At 47.8% G+C, this 25,884-nt stretch overlaps 1 protein-coding gene across 10 annotated transcripts in view; it reads right to left on the minus strand.

Annotated features, from left to right (window-relative positions):
* Positions 1-25,884, minus strand: part of SENP6 (SUMO specific peptidase 6) — a 914,216-nt gene that overhangs the window by 328,340 nt on the left and 559,992 nt on the right. For all 10 annotated transcript variants that reach the window (XM_069235653.1, XM_069235659.1, XM_069235655.1 and 7 more), the window contains one exon: positions 7,455-7,547. In XM_069235653.1, the coding sequence (XP_069091754.1) occupies positions 7,455-7,547 (93 nt within the window). The remainder of the gene's footprint in view (positions 1-7,454; positions 7,548-25,884) is intronic.

Raw genomic sequence — 25,884 nt, forward strand, 5'->3', positions numbered from 1 at the left:
CTTTTCTTAGTTTATTTTAAGAACCACAGGTTCAAATTTAACATGTAATATCTTGTTTGAAAGGTATTGCAGGTAAGTGCATTAGAAACTTTGAATCATTTCAATTGCATGTATACTTTTCAAGTTATTCACAAATGGCTATTTTAAAAGTGGACACAGTGCAATTTTCACAGTTCCTGGGGGAGGTAAGTTTTTGTTAGTTTTACCAGGTAAGTACGACACTTACAGGGTTCAGTTCTTGGTCCAAGGTAGCCCACCGTTGCGGGTTCAGAGCAACCCCAAAGTTACCACACCAGCAGCTCAGGGCCGGTCAGGTGCAGAGTTCATAGTGGTGCCCAAAACGCATAGGCTTCAATGGAGAGAAGGGGGTGCCCCGGTTCCAGGCTGCCAGCAGATAAGTACCCGCGTCTTCGGAGGGCAGACCAGGGGGGTTTTGTAGGGCACCGGGGGGGACACAAGCCCACACAGAAATTTCACCCTCAGCGGCGCGGCCGGGTGCAGTGTTAGGACAAGCGTCGGGTTCGCAATGGAAGTCAATGAGAGATCAAGGGATCTCTTCAGCGCTGCAGGCAGGCAAGGGGGGGCTTCCTCGGGGAAACCTCCACTTGGGCAAGGGAGAGGGACTCCTGGGGGTCACTTCTGCAGTGAAAGTCCGGTCCTTCAGGTCCTGGGGACTGCGGGTGCAGGGTCTTTTCCAGGCGTCGGGACTTAGGTTTCAGAGAGTCGCGGTCAGGGGAAGCCTCGGGATTCCCTCTGCAGGCGGCGCTGTGGGGGCTCAGGGGGGACAGGTTTTGGTACTCACAGTCGTAGAGTAGTCCGGGGGTCCTCCCTGAGGTGTTGGTTCTCCACCAGCCGAGTCGGGGTCGCCGGGTGCAGTGTTGCAAGTCTCACGCTTCTTGCGGGGAGATTGCAGGGTTCTTTAAAGCTGCTTCTTTGGATAAAGTTGCAGTCTTTTTGGAGCAGGTCCGCTGTCCTCAGGAGTTTCTTGTCGTCGTCGAAGCAGGGCAGTCCTCAGAGGATTCAGAGGTCGCTGGTCCCTTTGGAAGGCGTCGCTGGAGCAGAGTTCTTTGGAAGGCAGGAGACAGGCCGGTGAGTTTCTGGAGCCAAGGCAGTTGTTGTCTTCTGGTCTTCCTCTGCAGGGGTTTTCAGCTAGGCAGTCCTTCTTCTTGTTGTTGCAGGAATCTAATTTTCTAGGGTTCAGGGTAGCCCTTAAATACTAAATTTAAGGGCGTGTTTAGGTCTGGGGGGTTAGTAGCCAATGGCTACTAGCCCTGAGGGTGGGTACACCCTCTTTGTGCCTCCTCCCAAGGGGAGGGGGTCACAATCCTAACCCTATTGGGGGAATCCTCCATCTGCAAGATGGAGGATTTCTAAAAGTTAGAGTCACCTCAGCTCAGGACACCTTAGGGGCTGTCCTGACTGGCCAGTGACTCCTCCTTGTTGCTTTCTTTGTTCCCTCCAACCTTGCCGCCAAAAGTGGGGGCCGTGGCCGGAGGGGGCGGGCAACTCCACTAAGCTGGAGTGCCCTGCTGGGCTGTGACAAAGGGGTGAGCCTTTGAGGCTCACCGCCAGGTGTTACAGCTCCTGCCTGGGGGAGGTGTTAGCATCTCCACCCAGTGCAGGCTTTGTTACTGGCCTCAGAGTGACAAAGGCACTCTCCCCATGGGGCCAGCAACATGTCTCTAGTGTGGCAGGCTGCTGGAACTAGTCAGCCTACACAGACAGTCAGTTAAGTTTCAGGGGGCACCTCTAAGGTGCCCTCTGAGGTGTATTTTGCAATAAAATGTACACTGGCATCAGTGTGCATTTATTGTGCTGAGAAGTTTGATACCAAACTTCCCAGTTTTCAGTGTAGCCATTATGGTGCTGTGGAGTTCGTGTATGACAAACTCCCAGACCATATACTCTTATGGCTACCCTGCACTTACAATGTCTAAGGTTTTGTTTAGACACTGTAGGGGTACCATGCTCATGCACTGGTACCCTCACCTATGGTATAGTGCACCCTGCTTTAGGGCTGTAAGGCCTGCTAGAGGGGTGACTGACCTATACTTGCATAGGCAGTGAGAGGCTGGCATGGCACCCTGAGGGGAGTGCCATGTCGACTTACTCGTTTTGTTCTCACTAGCACACACAAGCTGGCAAGCAGTGTGTCTGTGCTGAGTGAGAGGTCTCTAGGGTGGCATAAGACATGCTGCAGCCCTTAGAGACCTTCCTTGGCATCAGGGCCCTTGGTACTAGAAGTACCAGTTACAAGGGACTTATCTGGATGCCAGGGTCTTCCAATTGTGGATACAAAAGTACAGGTTAGGGAAAGAACACTGGTGCTGGGGCCTGGTTAGCAGGCCTCAGCACACTTTCAATTGTAAACATAGCATCAGCAAAGGCAAAAAGTCAGGGGGCAACCATGCCAAGGAGGCATTTCCTTACACGTTTGGAGGGAGTTGGAGAAATTCTATGCAATAACCATGTTGGATAATTGCTAGGACCCAAGTGTCTGTTGTTATTTCCTCCCATGATTTGTGATACTGGCTTAGTCTTCCCCCCCACTGGTGTTGTGTGAAGGGGTTGTGTGACCTGTGAGTCACTGTTTATTTTGAGGGGTTTTGGGACCCTGAAACTTTCCCCGGTTTCTTGGGAATTGGCCCCCTCTGTATTGGCCTCGAAAGCTACCCCTTTGATATTGTCCCTGGTAGGTAGGTGGTCTTGTTTGTGAGGTGCTGGCTTCTGTGGCTTGACCTCGAAACCCTCCTCTGAAAGTTGTTTTGCGAAATGTGCCAAATGTGCCTCTGCCCTGCGGGGAATAGAGTGCGCCCATGGCTTTGGCTGTGTCAGTGTCCTTCTTTAATTTTTCAATTGCAGTGTCCACTTCTGGGCCAAACAATTGCTGTTCATTGAACGGCATATTGAGCACTGCCTGTTGTATCTCAGGTTTGAAGCCAGATGTGCGCAGCCATGCGTGCCTCCTTATTGTCACAGCAGTATTTATTGTTCTTGCAGCTGTATCTGCTGCATCCATAGAAGAACGTATTTGGTTGTTGGAGATATTTTGCCCCTCTTCAACCACTTGTTTCGCTCGTTTCTGGAATTCTTTGGGGAGGTGCTCGATGAGATGCTGCATGTCGTCCCAATGGGCCCTGTCGTATCGCGCTAGGAGTGCTTCCGAGTTGGCGATGCGCCACTGATTTGCAGCTTGTGCTGCAACCCTTTTCCCAGCTGCATCAAACTTGCGGCTCTCCTTGTCCGGAGGTGGTGCGTCGCCTGATGTCTGCGAGTTGGCTCTTTTACGAGCTGCTCCTACGACTACTGAATCTGGTGTCAGTTGTGATGTAATAAAAGCAGGGTCTGTGGGCGGTGTCTTATATTTTTTCTCCACCCTTGGAGTTATTGCTCTGCTTTTAACAGGCTCCTTGAAAATCTGTTTAGCGTGCCTTAGCATTCCCGGGAGCATGGGAAGGCTTTGATAATGGCTGTGGGTGGAGGACAGGGTGTTAAAGAGGAAGTCATCCTCAATAGGCTCCGAATGTAGAGATACATTATGAAATTCGGCTGCCCTAGCTACCACCTGTGCATATGCTGTATTGTCCTCAGGTGGTGAGGGTTTAGTTGGGTACGACTCTGGACTATTGTCCGATACTGGAGCATCATAGAGGTCCCATGCTGCCTGATCATCCAGGCTCATGGTGGTATGAGCTGGTGATTGTGGTGGAGTCTGTGCCGGTGATACATGAGTTGACTGTGGTGGAGAGGGTGGTGGAGTTACCCTCTTTACCACCTTTGCTTGTGGTGGCTTGTCTTGTTGCTGGAAGTCAAGTTTCCTTTTCCTTCCGATTGGGGGAAGAGTGCTGATTTTCCCTGTACCCCTTTGGATAAAGATCCGCTTTTGCGTGTGATCTACCTCCGTAGTTTGTAATTCCTCCTCAAATCTGTGTCTTTTTAGTTGGGAGGACAGTGATTGTTCCTCTGAGTAGGAACTGGTTTTTGGTTCGGTTGCCGGGTGTTTTGGCACCGAAACCGTGTCTTTAGTTGTTTTCGGCTCCAACGAGATCTTTCTCTTTTTCGGTGTCTTGGCCTCTCGGTGCCGACCATCTTCGGTGCTATCATCTCTGTGCCGAGCAGCTTCGGTGCCGCTGTCTCTGTGTCGAGTAGCTTCGGTGCCACTATCTTGGTGTCGAGCCTTTTCTGCACCACTCTCTCGGTCCCGAGAGTGTTGCGTGCCTGTGTCTCGACCGGAGTCGGACGACTTCGGCACCAGCTCGCCCTTTTTCGGTGCCGATGGACGGTCACCTACTTTATGGGTTATGCCATGGCCTGTTGGCAGTGGCGTCCCCTGGGCTTTGTCTGTTTTCTCGTGTGATCTTTCTTTCGACGTCTTACTCACGGTTGGTTGCTCGTCGACGTCGAATTCTTCGGAATCCGAATCGCGGATGGAGAAAGTTTCTTCTTCTTCCTCCTCCTCGAACCCTTGTTGTCCTGTCGGCGTGGAAGCCATCTGCAACCTCCTGGCTCTTCGGTCCCTGAGCGTTTTTCTCGACCGAAACGCGCGACAGGCCTCACACGACTCTTCCTTGTGCTCGGGGGACAGGCACAAGTTACAGACCAAATGTTGGTCTGTATAAGGATATTTACTGTGGCATTTAGGACCGAATCGGAACGGGGTCCGTTCCATCAGTGTCGATGTTGCACGCGGTCGGGCCGACCAGGCCCCGACGGGGGGATCGAAAATACCCCGAAGGGTTACCGGAGCTCTTTAAGGCTCGGTGTCGATTTGCCCTAACTATCCCGATACCGAACGAAACAATACCGACGAATTTTCCGTTGATTCTGACTAACTTTCCGACCCGAAACACGGAGCGAAAAGGAACACGTCCAAACCCGATGGCGGAAAGAAAACAATCTAAGATGGAGTCGACGCCCATGCGCAATGGAACCGAAGTGGGAGGAGTCCCTTGGTCTCGTGACTCGAAAAGACTTCTTCGAAGAAAAACAACTTGTAACACTCCGACCCAACACCAGAGGGCGGACTATGCACAGCATGTGTATCTGCAGCTACACATGCCACCGAACACAGGATATCCAGAATGCTTCGACATTAATTCCTTGACCGAGAGTGCTTGTGTTAATTCAACATCGATTATGATCCCTCCAACAAGAAAATGATCAAAGCCAATACCATTTGCTGATGTCAAGACAATCAATGACAATCCGGAGTGTAGTCATCAGGAGTAGCGTCACGGGTGGTGCTTTATTTTCCCCCTCTCTTTGTGGAACTACTGTCTATGAATCTCTGCGTGACAGTCCTTCGAAGCATCGGGCTGTGTCCCAGTGGAAGTAAATGCTATCCTGAACCTCCTTTTTGTCTTTCACTACAACGTCCTCCAGTTTACACAGTAGATTAAGGGCCACTAACTCTTTGAGGGCCCTCTTAAAGACTTGAGGAAAACTCAGTCCTTGGCAGATAGAGAGGATGACATATAGAAGATAAAAAAACAGATTTATTTTTTTCTTTTAACTTTCGCACTGTGGATATCTAACAAACAAGAAAGCATTCTGACTGAAAAGATTAGACTGAAATGCCCAAGAAAGCCTACATTTAATTTGCTGCAATTAAAGATGATGAGTTAAGACTATTTCTGAAGATTTCAGACAGAAAACGGGATTAAAAAGCAACTGCAGTATTTCAAGTTCTCACTCTCACAAGCCTGCAAAAAAGAAACTAAGAGCCAACTGACAGAATAAGGAATTGTTTGACGGGAGGCATTTAGACCTCAAAGACTATTACAATGCTAAGCCTATCAAACCTCCATTACCCTCATTGTAATTAAGTTTAGGCAACAATTTAATCTTTTAAAAACTAAAACAAAGTACTAAACAAAGTAGTTCTGATAAATGTTTTTGGGAAAAGTTATGTTTACAAAAGAAATCTGGCCAGTGATCAGCTTTAGAGTGTACTCTATAGGCACTGGTTATGATGTTTTTGTACCTCATGTATAGATACATTTGTGGATTAAGTGTTTTGGATTCTAGTGTGTAGCATGGAATAATTCTGATGTTAATGACTATCAAAGAAGAGCCTATGACACAATCTGCAGATGCACATAGCTATTAAAAGTCCACTCTCGGATGTCTGTGTGATTTGGGTGCCTGCGTATCCCTTTTGGGTGTACATGCGCTTTATAAATCCGATGTAACATAACATATTGCATGAATCTCCTCTGGAGAGATGACAATTAAGGTCCAAGTCATACCCTAGCCATATTTTTCGTTGCAACAGCAACAAAGACAAGGGATAGCAACACTGTGTCAGAATGTCAAAAATGTCATCCTGTAAGATTAAAAGGCCAATACGTTGAAAAGTTAGAAGAATAGATGATCGGGATATAGTGCTATTCTCATACTATCTTAGAAACAACATCAAGTCTTATTTCGCCAGTACTTTATAAATGAGCTTAGACTTTTTAAGTACTGATAGCTGGAACAATCTAACATATTTGGAATGGCTCAGGACCCCTACTGCTTTAACTAAGGCCAATTTTATTTTAATCCTGCTGTAACTTGGAGGCATCTATCCTCAGGGTAGATAGACTTCACACATTTCTCTTATGTGAATAAATGCTATCGTAGGCTGCCTTTTTCTTGTTTCCAATATTATGCAGAGATTAATCAATAATAGCTATATCACTTGCCAATCTACAGAGAGCATGTTTCTTAGGACAATTTGAGATGCAGAAAAAGTAGTAACTAGGTCTTATTTTATTACACCAGAATCAGTGGGTAAAAGAAAAAATGAAAAAAATCAGGTTAGATCTAAGATGAAGATACCTGAGATTCAGCACAAAAGGTACAAGTAAAACCTGCAGGTAACCAAGAACCCTTGGGAAGACTTACACACGTTATCAGAATGAACAAGTACTACCCAAATAGCTGCTTAATCAGTTTTTAAAAACAAGGAAAGCTATTCACAATTAAAGTTAAACCAAGCAAAGGACTCAACTTGCAAAACTATATTATAAAATATCTCCCATCTTTACGTATACAGTCTAAATAAAGATATTTTTATTCAGGGTAGCCAGTCTCAGGCAGAGTGTTGATATTGACTTTGGGAAAGAGATAATACAATATTTTCTATTAACCATCACTGGGAAAGCTGACAGGCCAGGCAACCACCTTCTCCAAGCCCTCGCCACTTTTAACAAAGATGATGGGGTCAAGATTATTGAGTAAATGCATTACAAAAGTAATTTAGAAGATAGTGCTTTTTCTATTATAACCTTTGGTAACGATTTGTGTACATCAATCTTGAAATAAAGGTTTAAAAAAATGTGTCTAGCTCACAAATACTACTTAAAACAATAACATTACAGCAGTAAGCACAAATATCAATTCTATTTCATTTATTAAACCAGATAACACTAAAAGCATACAACAAAGCAAACAATTGAGATTATACATACGCTTCATTTAGAGGAACAAAAAGAAAATCTTTCTGAAAAATATCAACATGCCGCGTCCATGTTTTCACCCTTCCATGCCGCCTCTGCTGAAGTCTGAAAATGTAATAATATTGAATAATATTTAGGAAAGAATCCACTTTAGTTCACCCTCACATGATCATTGTGTGTCACTGCTTCATCTTAGGACTTTAAGGTAACAGCAGGGGAAATGTACGAGGGTATTTAGAAAGTCAACTAGACAAGAAATACGGACAAGCCAGCGACCAATACACTGCAATAATACATATTTTACTTCTGAAGACATAGTACCTAATCAAAATATTTATAATTGTATCCTATGTTTCTTTTAAGTGCTTTTTCTTGAAGGACAAGTTACTTACATTCAGTAATGCCTTATCTGGTAGAGACTATCTAGCTGCAGATTCCTTACCTTTAAATTCCCACCCAGGAGTCAGACTAGATCTGGAAGATTTTTTGTGAGCAGTATCTCTCTGTGCCAGTACATGGCTTCTATCGGTTTTGCGTCCATCATTGTCCGCTCCGGAAATGGCGCTGCAGTTCTAATATATAGGCGCCACCCAGGCGCACCGTCAGTTTCTTTTCACGACTTACCACGCTAAAAGTGCGGAGCCATGAAGAACACTGAGCACTGGTGTGTTAAACCTAGAGTTCTGAAAGGGAAGTCCCTGCCTCTAAAATCCATTCGCAGAGCGGGGAGGATGGGTGGGTCGGTAAGGAATCTGCAGCTAGAAAGTCTCTGCCAGACAAGGTGCTATTGAAGGTAAGCACCTTGCACATCTGATAGAGACTTCAAGGTGCAGCTTCCTTATCTTTGAATATATTCCCAAGCAATAACATTCCCAGAGGTGGGTCGGCGAACCAATTTCAAAAGAGAACGTCCTGCAGGACCGAACCGTCAGAGTGCACATCCCTACGCATATGACCATCGAGACAGTAGTGTTTTGTTAACATGTGTAGAGCTGGCCACATTGCTTTCTGGCAGATGTCCAGGACCAGAACTCTACGTGCTAACGCCGGAGCCGCAGCTTTAGCTCCGGTGGAATAAGCTTGCAAGACCTCAGGAAGTTGCTTCTTGGTCAGTGTGTAAGAGATCTTGATGCATAGGGGGACTTAATGAGAGGTGGGTCGCTTCAGCACCACCTGACCTTTCTGCGCACCCACATACCCCACAAAGAGTTGGTCATTCACTCCGAACTCTTTTGTATGGTCAAGGTAAAAGGCCAACTCTCCTTTTGTGTCTACACAGTGGAGTCTCTCCTCTTCATTAGAAGGATCTGGGTTTGCGTTAAAAGAAGGCAAGGTGACATTGGCATACATGAAAAGGCATTATAGGAAGCTAGCCTGGTGTGTGGTGAGCACCTATAGTGTTATCACCTTATACCAGGTCCAGGTATCACCTATTAAAGAAGTGTAGACAGTGTCTAAGAAGCCAGGGCTCTCTAGAGATAGCGGTGGATAAGCAGCCAAGACTTATCTAGGAGACATGCAAAGCTTTCACAATACCACTACAATCACACAGCACTTACACACATGAAAGAACCACACAGTGTTACAAAGATAAAGGTACTTTGTTGTAGTATGAAAATGTCACTTACCCAGTGTACATCTGTTCGTGGCATCAGTCGCTGAAGATTCACATGTTGTGCATAGCCCGCCATCTGGTGTTGGGTCGGAGTGTTACAAGTTGTTTTTCTTCGAAGAAGTCTTTCAAGTCACGGGACCGAGGGACTCCTCCTCTTGGTCTCCATTGCGCATGGGCGTCGACTCCATCTTCGATTGTTTTCCCCGCAGAGGGTGAGGTAGGAGTTGTTTGTTAGTAATAGTGCCCATGCAATGGAGTGAATAAGTATGTACCTATTTAAGATTTAATATATTTACAAATGTACAAAGTTGAAGCTAACTTCCAAACGGCTACAGGTTCCCGGGGAGGTGGGTGGGCACATGTGAATCTTCAGCGACTGATGCCACGAACAGATGTACACTGGGTAAGTGACATTTTCAGTTTGATGGCATCTGTCGCTGTAGATTCACATGTTGTGCATAGACTAGTAAGCAGTTATCTCCCCAAAAGCGGTGGCTCAGCCTGTAGGAGTGGAAGTAGTCTGAAATAAGGTTCTTAGTACGGCTTGACCTACTGTGGCTTGTTGTGCGGATAGCACGTCTACACAGTAGTGCTTGGTAAATGTGTGAGGCGTAGACCATGTGGCTGCCTTACATATTTCGTGCATTGGAATATTCCCTAGGAAGGCCATGGTAGCGCCTTTCTTTCTGGTTGAGTGTGCCCTTGGTGTAATGGGCAGTTGTCTTTTTGCTTTAAGGTAGCAGATTTGGATGCACTTAACTATCCATCTGGCTATACCCTGTTTCGATATTGGGTTTCCTGCGTGAGGTTTTTGAAATGCAATAAACAGTTGTTTAGTTTTCCTGATGTTTTTAGTTCTGTCGATGCAGTACATTAGTGCCCTTTTGACGTCTAATGTATGTAGTGCCCTTTCAGCTATGGAATCTGGCTGTGGGAAGAACACTGGTAGCTCTACCGTTTGATTTAGGTGGAACGGTGAAATAACCTTTGGCAAAAATTTAGGATTGGTCCTTAGGACTACTTTATTTTTGTGTAGTTGGATAAAAGGTTCTTGTATTGTAAACGCCTGAATTTCACTTACTCTTCTTAGAGATGTGATGGCGATGAGAAATGCAACTTTCCAGGTTAGGAATTGTATTTCGCAAGAATGCATAGGTTCAAAGGGTGGACCCATGAGTCTTGTTAAGACGATGTTGAGGTTCCATGAAGGAACGGGTGGTGTCCTTGGTGGTATAATTCTTTTGAGGCCTTCCATAAACGCTTTAATGACAGGTATCCTAAATAGTGAAGTTGAATGGGTAATCTGCAGGTATACAGATATTGCTGCGAGGTGTATTTTAATGGAAGAGAAGGCCAGGTTCGATTTTTGTAAGTGTAGTAAGTAACCCACTACATCCTTTGGAGATGCATGTAATGGTTGAATTTGATTATGATGGCAGTAGCAAACAAACCTTTTCCATTTGCTTGCATAGCAGTGTCTAGTTGATGGTCTTCTAGCTTGCTTTATGACTTCCATACATTCTTGTGTGAGGTTTAAGTGTCCGAATTCTAGGATTTCAGGAGCCAGATTGCTAGATTCAGCGATGCTGGGTTTGGATGCCTGATCTGTTGTTTGTGTTGTGTTAACAGATCTGGCCTGTTGGGCAACTTGACGTGGGGTACTACTGATCGGTCTAGCAGTGTTGTGTACCATGGTTGCCTTGCCCATGTTGGTGCTATCAGTATGAGTTTGAGTTTGTTTTGACTCAATTTGTTTACTAGATATGGAAGGAGAGGGAGAGGGGGAAAAGCGTACGCAAATATCCCTGACCAGTTCATCCATAGGGCATTGCCTTGAGACTGCCTGTGTGGGTATCTGGATGCGAAGTTTTGGCATTTTGCGTTCTCCTTTGTTGCAAATAAGTCTATTTGAGGTGTTCCCCAACGTTTGAAGTAAGTGTTTAGAATTTGGGGGTGAATTTCCCATTCGTGGACCTGTTGGTGATCTCAAGAGAGATTGTCTGCAAGTTGATTCTGGATCCCTGGCATAAACTGTGCTATTAGGCGAATGTGGTTGTGAATTGCCCATTGCCATATTTTTTGTGCCAGAAGGCACAGCTGTGTCGAGTGTGTCCCCCCCTGTTTGTTTAGATAATACATTGTTCTCATGTTGTCCGTTTTGACAAGAATGTATTTGTGAGTTATGATAGGTTGAAATGCTTTTAATGCTTGGAAAACTGCTAGTAGTTCGAGGTGATTTATATGCAGCTTTCTTTGATGTACATCCCATTGCCCTTGTATGCTGTGTTGATTGAGGTGTGCTCCCCACCCTGTCATGGAAGCATCTGTTATCACGTATTGTGGCACTGGGTCTTGGAAAGGCCGCCCTTTGTTTAAATTTATATTGTTCCACCATAGAAGCGAGAGGTATGTTAGGCGGTCTACTAACACCAGATCTAGAAGGCGACCCTGTGCTTGTGACCATTGTGATGCTAGGCACTGTTGTAAGGGCCTCATGTGTAGTCTTGCGTTCGGGACAATGGCTATGCATGATGACATCATGCCTAGGAGTTGTAATATCATCTTCGTTTGTATTTTTTGTGTTGGATACATGCGTTGTATAATCTTTTGGAAATTTTGAACCCTTTGTGGACTTGGAGTGGCTATTCCCCTCGTTGTGTCTATTGTCGCTCCTAGGTATTGTTGTACTTTGCACGGCAGAATGTGTGATTTCGCATAGTTGATGGTGAAACCGAGTTTGTAGAGGGTTTGTATGACCTGATCTGTGTGGTGTGAGCACCTTGTCAGTGAGTCGGTCTTGATTAGCCAGTCGTCTAGATACGGGAATACGTGTATTTGCTGCCTTCTGATGTGTGCAGCCACTACTGCTAGGCATTTTGTGAAGACTCTTGGTGCAGTTGTTAAACCGAACGGCAATACTTTGAATTGGTAATGTATTCCTTTGAATACGAACCTTAGGTATTTTCTGTGCGACGGATGTATTGGTATGTGGAAATACGCGTCTTTGAGATCTAAGGTTGTCATGTAATCTTGTTGCTTTAGCAATGGTAACACTTCCTGTAGCGTGACCATGTGAAAGTGTTCTGATTTGATGTATGTGTTTAGTGTTCTGAGGTCTAGGATTGGTCTCAGTGTTTTGTCCTTCTTTGGTATTAGAAAGTACAGTGAGTAAACTCCTGTATTTGTTTGTGTATCTGGTACCAGTTCTATTGCGTTCTTTTGCAGTAATGCTTGAACTTCTATTTCTAGGAGGTCCGAATGTTGTTTTGATATATTCTGTGATTTTGGTGGTATGTTTGGAGGGATTTGTAGAAATTCTATGCAATAACCATGTTGGATAATTGCTAAGACCCAAGTGTCTGTTGTTATTTTCTCCCACGCTTGGTAATACTGACTTATTCTTCCCCCCACTGGTGTTGTGTGGAGGGGATGAGTGACGTGTGAGTCACTGTTTGGTTGTAGGTGTTTTGGGGCTTTGAAATTTTCCCCTGCTTCTAGGGAATTGTCCTCCTCTGTATTGGCCCCGAAAGCCTCCCCTTTGGTACTGTCCCTGGTAGGTGGACGGTGTTGAATGTGAGGTACTGGCTTGTGTGGCTTGACCCTGAAACCCCCCTCTAAAGGTTGTCTTGCTGAAGGTGTTGAAAGTGCCTCTGCTCTGCGGGGAGTAGAGCGCGCCCATGGCTTTTGCAGTGTCAGTGTCCTTTTTTAGCTTCTCAATTGCCGTGTCCTTCAGGTCCGAACAATTGTTGCTCATTGAATGGCATATTGAAGCACCGCCTGCTGTATCTCTGGTTTAAAACCAGATGTTCGTAGCCACGCGTGCCTTCGTATGGTTACTGCCGTGTTAATTGTTCTTGCTGCTGTGTCCGCTGCGTCCATAGAGGAGCGTATCTGGTTATTGGAGATGTTTTGGCCCTCTTCAACCACTTGTTTCGCCCTCTTTTGTAGTTCTGTGGGTAGATGCTCAATGAGGTGTTGCATCTCGTCCCAGTGGGCTCTGTCATATCGCGCTAGGAGCGCTTGAGAGTTAGCGATGCGCCACTGGTTTGCAGCCTGTACTGCGACCCTTTTACCGGCTGCATCGAACTTGCGGCTCTCCTTATCTGGGGGTGGTGCATCGCCCGATGTTTGAGAGTTTGCTCTCTTGACCCTACCACAACCGAATTTGGTGGCAGTTGTGAGGTGATGAAAGCTGGGTCTGTGGGAGGTGCTTTATATTTCTTTTCTTTTCCACCCTCGGTGTTATTGCCCTACTCTTGACAGGCTCTTTGAATATGTCCTTTGCGTGCCTTAGCATTCCTGGGAGCATAGGCAGGCTTTGGTAGGTGCTATGTGTGGAAGAGAGGGTGTTGAAGAGGAAGTCATCCTCGACAGGCTCCGAGTGTAGAGACACGTTGTGGAACTCTGCTGCTCTAGCCACCACTTGTGAATATTCTGTGCTGTCTTCTGGTGGTGAGGGCTTTGTAGGATACGCCTCTGGACTGTTGTCCGACACTGGGGTGTCGTATAAGTCCCAAGCATCTTGGTCCTGGTCACCTTGGCTTAAGATGGTGTGAGCCGGTGAATGTGACGGAGTCTGTGCCGGTGAAAAGTGAGCTACAGGTGGAGGAGAGGGTGGCGGAGTTACCTTCTTCACCAGTTTTGTTTGTGGTGCTTGTTCTTGTTGGAATTCAAGTCTCCTCTTCCTCCTAATAGGGGGAAGGGTGCTTATTTTCCCTGTTCCACTCTGTATAAAAATCCGTTTTTGAGTGTGGTCCACCTCGGTGGATTGTAATTCCTCCTCGAATCTATGCTTTCGCATTTGAGAGGACAGTGATTGTTCCTCTGAATAGGAACCGGTAGTTGGCTCGGTTGCGGGTCGTTTTGGCACCGAAACTATGTCCACGCTCTTTTTCGGCTCTGAGGCGACTTTTCTCTTTTTTGGAGTCGAACCCTCTCGGCGTCGATCCTCCTCGGTGCCGCTGTCTCTGCGTCGAGCAGCTTCGGCTCCGCTATCTCAGCGTCGATCTTTGTCGGCAGCACTATCTCGGTCCCGAGATGGCTGGGTGCCTGTGTCTCGACCCGAGTCGGACGATCTCGGCACTATTTCGGCCTTCTTCGGTGCCGATGGTCGGTCACTGATTTTATGGGTTGAGCCATGGCCTGACGGCAGTGGCGTCCCCTGGGCCTTGTCAGTTTTCTTATGTGCTATCTTTGACGTCTTACTCACTGTTTCATGGTCGTCGAATTCGTCCGAGTCCGATTCATGGATCGAGAAGGCTTCTACTTCTTCTTGTTCCTCGAATTCTCGGTGTCCTGTCGGCGTGGACGCCATTTGCAGTCTTCTTGCTCGGCGGTCACAGAGCGTTTTTCGGGACCGGAACGCACGACAGGCCTCACAAGTTTCTTCCCTGTGCTCGGGCGACAGGCACAGGTTACAGACCGAATGTTGGTCTGTACATGGGTATTTGTTGTGGCATTTAGGACAGAATCGGAACGGGGTCCGTTCCATCAGCGTCGTTGTCACACGCGGTCGGGCCGACCAGGCCCCGACGGGGGATCGAAAACTACCCCGAAGGGCAACGGAGATGTTATCGTATCGATTCGATGTCGATGCTATCTAATCCGATCCCGAACGCAACAATACCGACGTAATTTTCCGATTTTAAGCTAACTTTCCGTTCCGAAACCCGGAGCGAAAGGAACACGTCCGAACCCGATGGCGGAAAGAAAACAATCGAAGATGGAGTCGACGCCCATGCGCAATGGAGACAAAGAGGAGGAGTCCCTCGGTCCCGTGACTCGAAAGACTTCTTCGAAGAAAAACAACTTGTAACACTCCGACCCAACACCAACTGGAGGTAAGTAAACACACTATTATATACACATTAGCAATCAGTAAACACCGTAGAAGGCAACAGGCATTGGTAATAACAAATAGTGAGGGCTCTAGGGGAGGGCAGTTCCCAACCCAAAGAAGTGGAATCAGTAGAGGGGAGCTGAAGGAACTAGGAACTCCAGGAGGTGAGTACTAGGTTATGTTTTGTTTGCTACTTTCTGCGATGCTGAGTGATAAAAACCCTCAACTGAGTGAGGCACCAAAGGGGAGGAGACAGTAGAGTCATTGTATTATGAAAAACAATGGTTGTCCATAGAAGATAGCAGACTGACGATGGCTGGCCGACTTGGTTCCAAAGTCTTGCCTCTGATGGTATGTGAATCTCTACTGCTGTTGGTACAGCAAGAAAGGCTAGTGAACCATCAGTCCATGGATATAATGGCAGAATTCATGCTGATTTCAGGTTCTGAACAACATTTTACAATACTGTGCACCCACTGCATTGAATGTCACTGCTTCATATCAATTCGAGTTTAGTGATGGGTGGTAAAGCCATGACTACTGTCTCAGGGCAGAAACCAGATATTGCAGATTCCACCAAAGATAAACCTAGTAGTTTCAACTAGTTGGACAGAATAAAACATCACATGATAAGAATCATGTTTCTGCTCTTTGGGGAGATCCTCCGCAAACTTCTGCAATACTCACAGAGATAGGTAATTCTTCCCAAAAGTACAGCAGCTCTACCAACACTAAGAACTGTGAAGGATGAATATCATCTTGCCTTAGGCATCCACTCTCCTGTACTCTGATAGGACTGGCAGATGTCTCTTTGAACCACAAAACAAATAAATTAATAAAAAAAATTCTCAAGATGTAAGAAAGCCGGGGAGTTTTCTGAAAGTTTGCACTTGTTTAAGTATTCATGGGATGGCTCACTTTCATCGTGGTGGGGGACCAAGGAATTTCTCTTGTGCAATCCGTCCAGGTCCTGGTCCTGGTACTAAATAAAATAAAATTTGGGGTGTTGCTCTACACTGTAGTGTCGCCATTATCACTACTACTGTTGATATTGATGTGGGTGTGACCCATGATGCTTAGCAAATGGGAAAGGAGGCATTTCCTAATAGGGGACTGTAAGGAAATGCCTCCTTGGCATGGTTACCCCCTGACTTTTTGCCTTTGCTGATGCTATGTTTTGAATTGAAAGTGTGCTGAGGCCTGCTATCCAGGCCCCAGCACCAGTGTTCTTTCCCTAACCTGTACTTTTGTTTTCACAATTGGCGCACCCTGGCATCCAGGTAAGTCCCTTGTAACTGGTACCTCTGGTACCAAGGGCCCTGATGCCAGGGAGGGTCTCTAAGGGCTGCAGCATATCTTATGCCACCCTGGGGACCCCTCACTCAGCACAGACACACTGCTTGCCAGCTTGTGTGTGCTGGTGAGGACAAAACGAGTAAGTCGACATGGCACTCCCCTCAGGGTGCCATGCCAACCTCACACTGCTTATGCAGTATAGATAAGTCACCCCTCTAGCAGGCCTTACAGCCCTGAGGCAGGGTGCACTATACCATAGGTGAGGGCACCAGTGCATGAGCACTGAGCCCCTACAGTGTCTAAGCAAAACCTTAGACATTGTAAGTGCAGGGTAGCCATAAGAGTATATGGTCTGGGAGTCTGTGAAACACGGACTCCACAGCACCATAATGGCTACACTGAAAACTGGGAAGTTTGGTATCAAACTTCTCAGCACAATAAATGCACACTGATGCCAGTGTACATTTTATTGTAAAATACACCCCAGAGGGCACCTTAGAGGTGCCCCCTGAAACCTTAACCAACTACCTGTGTAGGCTGACTGGTTTTAGCAGCCTGCCACACTCGAGACATGTTGCTGGCCACATGGGGAGAGTGCCTTTGTCACTCTGTGGCTAGTAACAAAGCCTGCACTGGGTGGAGATGCTATCACCTCCCCCATGCAGGAGCTGTAACACCTGGTGGTGAGCCTCAAAGGCTCACCCCCTTTGTTCCAGCACCACAGGGCATTCCAGCTAATGGAGTTGCCTGCCCCCTCCCACCACGGCCCCACTTTTGGCGGCAAGGCCGGAGGAGATAATGAGAAAAACAAGGAGGAGTCACTGACCAGTCAGGACAGCCCCTAAGGCAACCTGAGCTGAAGTGACTCTGACTTTTAGGAATCCTCCATCTTGCAGATGGAGGATCCCCCCAATAGGGATAGGAATGTGACCCCTCCCCTTGGGAGGAGGCACAAAGAGGGTGTAGCCACCCTCAGGGCTAGTAGCCATTGGCTACTGCCCTCCCTGACCTAAACACCCCCCTAAATTCTGTATTTAGGGGCTCCCCTGAACCTAGGAACTCAGATTCCTGCAACCTAAGAAGAAGAGGACTGCTGAGCTGAAAAACCCGGCTAGAGAAGACGGAGACATCAACTGCCTTGGCCCCAGCTCTACCGGCCTGTCTCCCCCCTTCGGAAGAAAACTGCTCCAGCGACGCTTTCCCCAGGACCAGCGACCTCTGAATCCTCAGAGGACTGCCCTGCTCTAAAAGGACCAAGAAACTCCCGAGAACAGCGGCCCTGTTCACCCAAGACTGCAACTTTGTTTCCAAAGAAGCAACTTAAAGACAACAGCATTTCCCGCCAGAAGCGTGAGACTTGAAACTCTGCACCCGACGCCCCCGGCTCGACTTGTGGAGAAACACTTCAGGGAGGACTCCCCGGCGACTCCGAGACTGTGAGTAACCAAAGTCGTCCCCCCTGAGCCCCCACAGCGACGCCTGCAGAGGGAATCCCGAGGCTCCCCCTGACCGCGACTGTCTGATTCCCAGATCCCGAAGCCTGGAAAAGACCCTGCACCCGCAGCCCCCAGGACCTGAAGGACCAAAACTCCAGTGCAGGAGTGACCCCCAGGAGGCCCTCTCCCTTGCCCAGGTGGTGGCTACCCCGAGGAGCCCCCCCCCCTTGCCTGCCTGCACCGCTAAAGAGACCCCTTGGTCTCCCATTGATTCCTATTACAAACCTGACGCTTATTTGCACACTGCACCCGGCCGCCCCCGCGCTGCTGAGGGTGTACTTTCTGTGTGGACTTGTGTCCCCCCCGGTGCCCTACGAAACCCCCCTGGTCTGCCCTCCGAAGACGCAGGTACTTACCTGCTGGCAGACTGGAACCGGGGCACCTCCTTCTCCATTGAAGCCTATGTGTTTTGGGCACCACTTTGAACTCTGCACCTGACCGGCCCTGAGCTGCTGGTGTGGTAACTTTGGGGTTGCTCTGAACCCCCAACGGTGGGCTACCTTGGACCCCAATTTGAACCCCGTAGGTGGTTTACTTACCTGCAAGAACTAACATTAACTTACCTCCCCCAGGAACTGTGAAAATTGCAGTGTCCACTTTTAAAATAGCTATGTGTTTTATGTAAAAAGTATATATGCTATTGTGATTATTCAACGTTCCTAAAGTACTTACCTGCAATACCTTTCAAATGAGATATTACATGTAGAATTTGAACCTGTGGTTCTTAAAATAAACTAAGAAAACATATTTTTCTATACAAAAACCTATTGGCCTGGAATTGTCTCTGAGTTTGTGTTCCTCATTTATTGCCTTTATGTATGTACAACAAATGCTTAACACTACTCCTTAGATAAGCCTACTGCTCGACCACACTACCACAAAATAGAGCATTAGTATTATCTCTTTTGCCACTATCTTATCTCTAAGGGGAACCCTTGGACTCTGTGCATACTATTCCTTACTTTGAAATAGTGCATACAGAGCCAACTTCCTACAGGGACACTGATGTAGGTCTGGAGACATTGTCCTTTGTGTCTGAAGAGGCAGAAAGCTGAAAGGCTTCAGCAGTATGTGCGCAACCCTTTGCAGGAACTGTAAAATATTATTTCCATTTGCTAGTGTTCCCACATTGTTTGGCAATAGCTGCAACCTTTTCTCTGGTAATATTTATCCACTGTAGAAAGGCAGTCCCCACCCAAGGAAGTGGAATCAGTAGAGGGGAGCTGGAGGAACTAGGAACCACCAGCGGCCAGACTGACCCACCGCAGCGACCAGGAGAGCAGCGGTTACTAACAGGAGGACTTTTAAAAAGGATTGTTGAAGATCTAGACAAAACTGGAAGAACCCAAAGGGGGATCCTGACAGAAGAGACCTGCAAAGGAATGGGACCGAGTCCAGTTTGTGATAGAGTGTCCGGTTGTGGCAGAGGCCGCTACCCATCCTTCCGTGGAGGCACAACCAGATCGACAGTGGCTGAAGAAGGTCAGCAGTACAGCACAGGATCCCCAGAAGTGATACAAGTGCTGTCCCACATCAGCGGTTGAGATGCACTTGGTTAGTGGTGCTTGAAAAGCACCAACAAGCCTTAGCAAATGCAAGAGACGGAGAAGGTGATTTGCAAGGATGAAGAGGACCAGCAACATACAAGCGATGCCACCCAAGGAATGTCCAGGGTGACCCTCGGCAGTCGGGGAGTCACAAGAAGAAGAGGCAGCCCCCACAGGCAGCAGGCACAGTAGTCACAGTCAGACCCACAAAGCTTACCTGAAGAGGAGTCCCATGTCACTGAAGCAGCAGGCAGGAGACTGTGCTATGCAGGATGGCGTGCTGGAGGCCGGGGCTGCACGGAGCCTGAAGATCCCCTGGAGGGGGAACAAACAAGCCTTGGTAGCTACAAGAGTCACAGTGCATATGGGTACTGTGCTGCAAGGAGAGGCAATGGCTTACCGTCTCCCATGTTACACAGCTGGTAGAGAGGACCAAGGGGAGCACTCCAGACCACCACCTGTAATGCAGGATCTACGCCTCTCTGGAGAAGAAAAGATCCACACAGCCAGTCATTGCAGTTGGTGCCTTCGGATGCAGGGGAGTGACTCTCATTCCAAGGTCGACTCCATCATACTTCTTGTGCAGGCTGAAGACTCGTTGCCCTCAGGGGATGCACACCCTGGGAAATGCTGTAATGAGCCTGTTTAACAATGTGGCAGAGTGGAGCCGTAGTTGGAGTTGCAGATTGTCAGTTGCTAGAGGGTCCAGTTGCAGTTTCAGTGGCTAGAAGATGAAGTAAACAATACAGAGGAGTTTTGCTGGAATCTTGCATGTCGAGTCTGAGGGATTGGTCACCTAGCAGTGTGACCACCTATCAGGAGGAGGGCTGTGACATTGGTTACCTGACCTGCCCACTCAGATGCTCCCATGGGCCTCTGCCCACCTTGGATTCAAGATGGCAGAATCAACTGGCCACCTGGAGGTGCTCTAGAGTGATGATGTACAGGGAAGTAGTCACTCCCCTTTTCACTGTCCAGTTTCATGACAGAACAGGGACCAGGGGTCCCTGGACTGGTGCACACCAGTTTATGCAAGGCATACCAGTGGCTTGGGGAGGCTACCCCTCCCAAGCCAACTAACACCTGTTTTCAAGGGAGAGGGTGTAAACCTCCCTCTCTCACAGGAAATTATTTGTTCTTCCTTCCTCTGTCTGAGCTGGTCAAGCAGCAGGAGGGCAGAAACCTGTCTGAGGGGTGGCAGCAGCACGGGCTGCCCGAAAGATCCCAGAAGACTAGTAGGAGCAATGATAGGGGTCCCCGAAGGAGCCCCCAGAGTGTATGGAATCATACAATCAATACTAGCAACAATATTGGGGTATGATTCAAACATTACTGATACCAAACATGCCCAGATTGAGAGTTACCATTATGCAAATGGACACAGGTAGTGCCCTGTGGCCAGTGCAGGGGTAAAATGGCTTCCCCACACTTATTAAGTCCAGTGTAATGGAGCTGGGGTTCTTAGGGGCACCACTGCCCATGCAGTGGTGCCCTCACACAAAGGTACCTGCTCCCTGCCCCCTACCACAGGGGTGGCTTACATTGACCTGGTGCAATGACCTGTAGTGAAAGGGTGCACGCACTTTTTCACGCAGGCTGCAATGGTAGACTTGCAGAAACGTTTTGCATGGGCTCCCCTGGGTGGTACAATACATGCTGCAGCCCATGGGGAACACCTGGTGCCCCGATGCCATGGGTCCCTAAGTATCCATATACTAGGGACTTATATGGAAGCATCAGTATGCTAATTGTGGGGTATGCAAAGGCCTAAGCAACCAAATTTAGAGGGTGAGAGCACAGTCACTGTGGTCCTGGTTAGCAGGATCTAGTGAACACAGTCAAAACACACTGACAGCAGGCAAAATGTGGGGGTAACCATGCCAAAAAGAGGATACTTTACTACATAACCTCCCTCCTCCCAAATGAAGGACAAAAGACTAATCTTGTCCAGTTGAGTCTTCAATGTCCAAGTGGAAATATCTGGGGACTCCATCTGCATTGGAGTGGTTACTCCTAGGTCTATGTTCCACTGTAAAGTCCATTCCCTGTAGGGATATGGACCACCTCAAAAGTCTGGCATTTTCACCTTTCCTCTGTTTTAACCATAGGAGGATCGTGTGGTCTGTTTGAACCAGGAAATGAGTGCCAAACAAGTATGGCCTCAGCTTCTTCAAAGCCCAGACCACTCCCTCTCTAATGGCTGAATAACGCTTTTCCTGGCCGTCAACCTTCTGCAAATGAAAGCTACAGGGTGGTCCTGGCGTTCTTCATTCAGTTGAGACAGTACTTTCCCTATCCCTACCTCAGAATCATCTGACTGCACAATAAATTGCTTGGAGTAGTCTTGGTTTCTCAGCATAGGAACAGAGCACATGGCCTGTATAAGGCCAACAAAAGTTTTTGGGCAGCTAGCTGTCCATAAACCTTTCTTGGTCATCTATTTGGATGTGAGGTCATTTGAGGGGGCTACAATGGAGCCCTAGTTCTTAATGAACCTCTTATAGTACCCTGTCAGACCCAGGAAGGCTCTGACTTGGGTCTGAGTGGTAAGGGCAGTCCAATCCAGAATGGTCTTGATTTTGCCCTGTAGTGGTTGATTATGGCCTCCACCTACCAGGTGGCCCTGGTAAACCACTTTTCCCTGCCCTATCTGGCATTTTGAGGCCTTGATAGGGAATTCTGCTTTTTGCAGAGCCTCCAATACATTCCCAAGGGGGACCAGGTGATCCTCTCAGGTGGCGCTTAAGACAGTTATATCTTCTAGATAAGCTTCACTCTGAAGCTTTCCAGGTCTTGAAGAACTTTGTTCACCAACCTCTGGGATGTGGCAGGAGCATTCTTTAGTCCAAAAGGCATCACTGTAAAGTGATAGTGCCCACTAGGACTGGAGAATGGAGTTTCTGGTTTGGCATCCTCTGAGACAACTTGATCAGCCAGTAGCCAGCAGTCAGGTCAAATGTGCTCAGATACTTGACAGAAGCCAGTGTATGAGCTCATCTGCCCTAGGGATAGGATTTTAGTCACTGAGTCCTATGCAGTCTACATTAAACCTCATCTCTCTTTTACCATTCTGAGAGTGGGGCTTTTGGGACAAGTACTACAGGACTAGCCCAGGGGCTGTCAGGGGGCTCAATAATTCACAGGTCTAACATATTTTGCACCTCAGCTTTGATGCACTCCCTGACATGGTCAGGCTGCCTGTAAAATTTACTTTAAACAGGCAGGCTATCACCTGTGTCAGTGGTGTGTTCACACCATGTAGTTTGACCAGGGGTCAGAGAACTGTCCCAGGAGATTTCTGCAGACATCTTTTTGTGACTCAGAGTCAGTTTGCAAGCAGAACCCCATCTACTGAGCCATCCACTGTATTGTGGGAGAAGATTTCAGGGACAGGATCACTCTCTTCTTCCTGTCCCTCATCAGCTGCCATGAGTAAGGACGAGTCAGATCTGTCATAGTATGGCGTCAGGAAGCTTACATGAAGAACCCTGTGGGGTCTTCTTGGAGTGCCTAGGTCATCCTAATAGGAGACATTCACTCTTTCTCTTCACAACAGTGGGCAGTCCACTCCATTTGTCTTGGAGTGCCCAGGGAGCCACATGCTCCAGGTCACCCACCCAAGGATGTGAAATAGTTAGAAGGGAGCTGGGAGAACTCTGGACCCACAAAGGTGAGTACCTAAATGACCCCCAGCGACCAGAGGTAAGTTACCTGGTCTTCCCAGAGACTAACAAGGGAACTTGGAAAAAGAAGATTGCAAGACCAGGACAAGTCCAGTGGAACCCAACAAAAGATTCAGGAAGAAAAGGACCTGCAAGAGAAGGGGACAGGGTCCAGTCCATTCAAGAGTGTCCAAGTGGGGCAGATGCGACTACCCACCCTTCTGTGGATGAAGTTCGGGGTCGATGAGGGAAAATTAAGATCAGCTGTGAAGCCCAGGAGCTGCAGGGGGGTCTTTGGAAACATGCAGATGATGCCCCACGTCGGTCGCTAGGTCGCAGTTGGTCAGGAGGACCACCAACAAGCCTTGGCAAGTGCAAATCTGGGCAGAAGAGGATTTGCAGGGAAGAAGAGGACCAGCAAGGTGCAGGGGACTCGACCATTGAAGGGGAGTCCGGGCTGACCCTCAGCAGTCGGGAGAGCCAGCAGAAGCAGTTGCAGCACCACAGGAAACCCACTGGCAGTGGGCACAGTAAGCTGCAGCGAAGCCTAATCATCACACCTGGAGAGATGTCCCACATTGCTGGAGCACTAAAGGAGAGACTGTCCTTGCAAGGATGAAATGCTGGAGGCCAGGGCTACTGGGAGCCTGAAGCCTTAGTTGTTGCAAGGGATGCGGTGCAAAGGGGCACTGTCCAGGAGGAAGATGCAAAGACTGTCTCCCGAGTAGGACAGTAGGCAGAAAGGACCAAGAGGACCACCCAGGACAACCACTTGTGATGGAGGATCCACACAGTTCCTGTGGAGAGCAGATCCCAGTTGCTGTTGCATTAGGTGCCTGCGGATGCAGGGAGTGACTTCTTCACTCCAAGTTAGATTACTTCTTGTTTCTTTGGTGCAGCTGAAGTCTTGCCCACCCCAAAGGATGCACCGCCGTAGAAATATTGCAATTACTGGAAGAAGCAATATTGCAAGGGGAGCTTGTCTCAGGAGTGGCAGGCTAGTTTGGTTCCTGAGGCATCCAGCACCGGTTCCGGTGGCCAGAAGCAGAAGAGGTCGATGCAGAGGAGCCCTGATGGAGTCCTGCACGCCAAATCTGGGGATCCACCCCACAAGGGAGTCCCTAAATAGCCCTAACAGTGGGCTTAGTCACTCTGCAGCGAGACCACCTATCACAGGGGGTCACTGACGTCAGTCACCTTTCCTGACCAACCAGATGCTACCAGGAGCCTCTGTACATCTTATTGCCAAGATAGCAGAATCAAGTGGCCACCTGGAGGAGCTCTAGCACCACCCCCTGGGGTGGTGATGGACAGAGGAGTAGTCACTCCCCTTTCCTTTGTGTGCTTTCACGCCAGAGCAAGGACTGGGGGTCCCTAGACTGGTGCAATCCAGATTACGCAAAGAGGGCACCAAATGTGCCCTTCAAAGCAAGCCGATGGCATTGGAAGGCTACCCCTCCCCAGCCTTGTAACACCTATTTCTAAGGGAGAGGGTGCTGCATACACTCTCCCAAAGGAAATCCTTTGTTTCGCGATCCCCTGCTTAAGCTGGTCAAGCAGCAGGAGGACAGAAACCTGTCTCAGGGGCTACAGCAGCATGGGCTGCAGACAGACCCTGAAAGACTGGTAGGAGCCCCCAGAGTGCATGTAATAGTGCTGCCAATACTGAAAAACACATGTCTAGGTTCAGAGTTACCATTATGTAGCTGGACCACGGGTACTGACCTGTGGCCAGTACACAGGTAAAACGGCTTTGTGCACTTACAAAGTCCAGTGTAATGGAACTCGAGTTTTTAGGGGCACCTCTGCTCATGCAGGGGTGCCCTCACACACAGGAACCTGCACCCTGCCCTCTGGGCTAGAACAGCCAACCACAGGGGTGAACTGGTGCAGTGACCAGCAGTGAAAGGGTGCATGCACCATTTTACGCAGGTACAATTTGCATGGGCTCTTATGGGTGGTATAATATACAGGGAGTGCAGAATTATTAGGCAAGTTGTATTTTTGAGGATTAATTTTATTATTGAACAACAACCATGTTCTCAATGAACCCAAAAAACTCATTAATATCAAAGCTGAATATTTTTGGAAGTAGTTTTTAGTTTGTTTTTAGTTTTAGCTATGTTAGGGGGATATCTGTGTGTGTGCAGGTGACTATTACTGTGCATAATTATTAGGCAACTTAACAAAAAACAAATATATACCCATTTCAATTATTTATTATTACCAGTGAAACCAATATAACATCTCAACATTCACAAATATACATTTCTGACATTCAAAAACAAAACAAAAACAAATCAGTGACCAATATAGCCACCTTTCTTTGCAAGGACACTCAAAAGCCTGCCATCCATGGATTCTGTCAGTGTTTTGATCTGTTCACCATCAACATTGCGTGCAGCAGCAACCACAGCCTCCCAGACACTGTTCAGAGAGGTGTACTGTTTTCCCTCCTTGTAAATCTCACATTTGATGATGGACCACAGGTTCTCAATGGGGTTCAGATCAGGTGAACAAGGAGGCCATGTCATTAGATTTCCTTCTTTTATACCCTTTCTTGCCATCCACGCTGTGGAGTACTTGGACGCGTGTGATGGAGCATTGTCCTGCATGAAAATCATGTTTTTCTTGAAGGATGCAGACTTCTTCCTGTACCACTGCTTGAAGAAGGTGTCTTCCAGGAACTGGCAGTAGGACTGGGAGTTGAGTTTGACTCCATCCTCAACCCGAAAAGGCCCCACAAGCTCATCTTTGATGATACCAGCCCAAACCAGTACTCCACCTCCACCTTGCTGGCGTCTGAGTCGGACTGGAGCTCTCTGCCCTTTACCAATCCAGCCACGGGCCCATCCATCTGGCCCATCAAGACTCACTCTCATTTCATCAGTCCATAAAACCTTAGAAAAATCAGTCTTGAGATATTTCTTGGCCCAGTCTTGACGTTTCAGCTTGTGTGTCTTGTTCAGTGGTGGTCGTCTTTCAGC

Source organism: Pleurodeles waltl, chromosome 5 (assembly GCF_031143425.1).
Source record: "Pleurodeles waltl isolate 20211129_DDA chromosome 5, aPleWal1.hap1.20221129, whole genome shotgun sequence".
Taxonomy (NCBI): Eukaryota; Metazoa; Chordata; class Amphibia; order Caudata; family Salamandridae; genus Pleurodeles; species Pleurodeles waltl.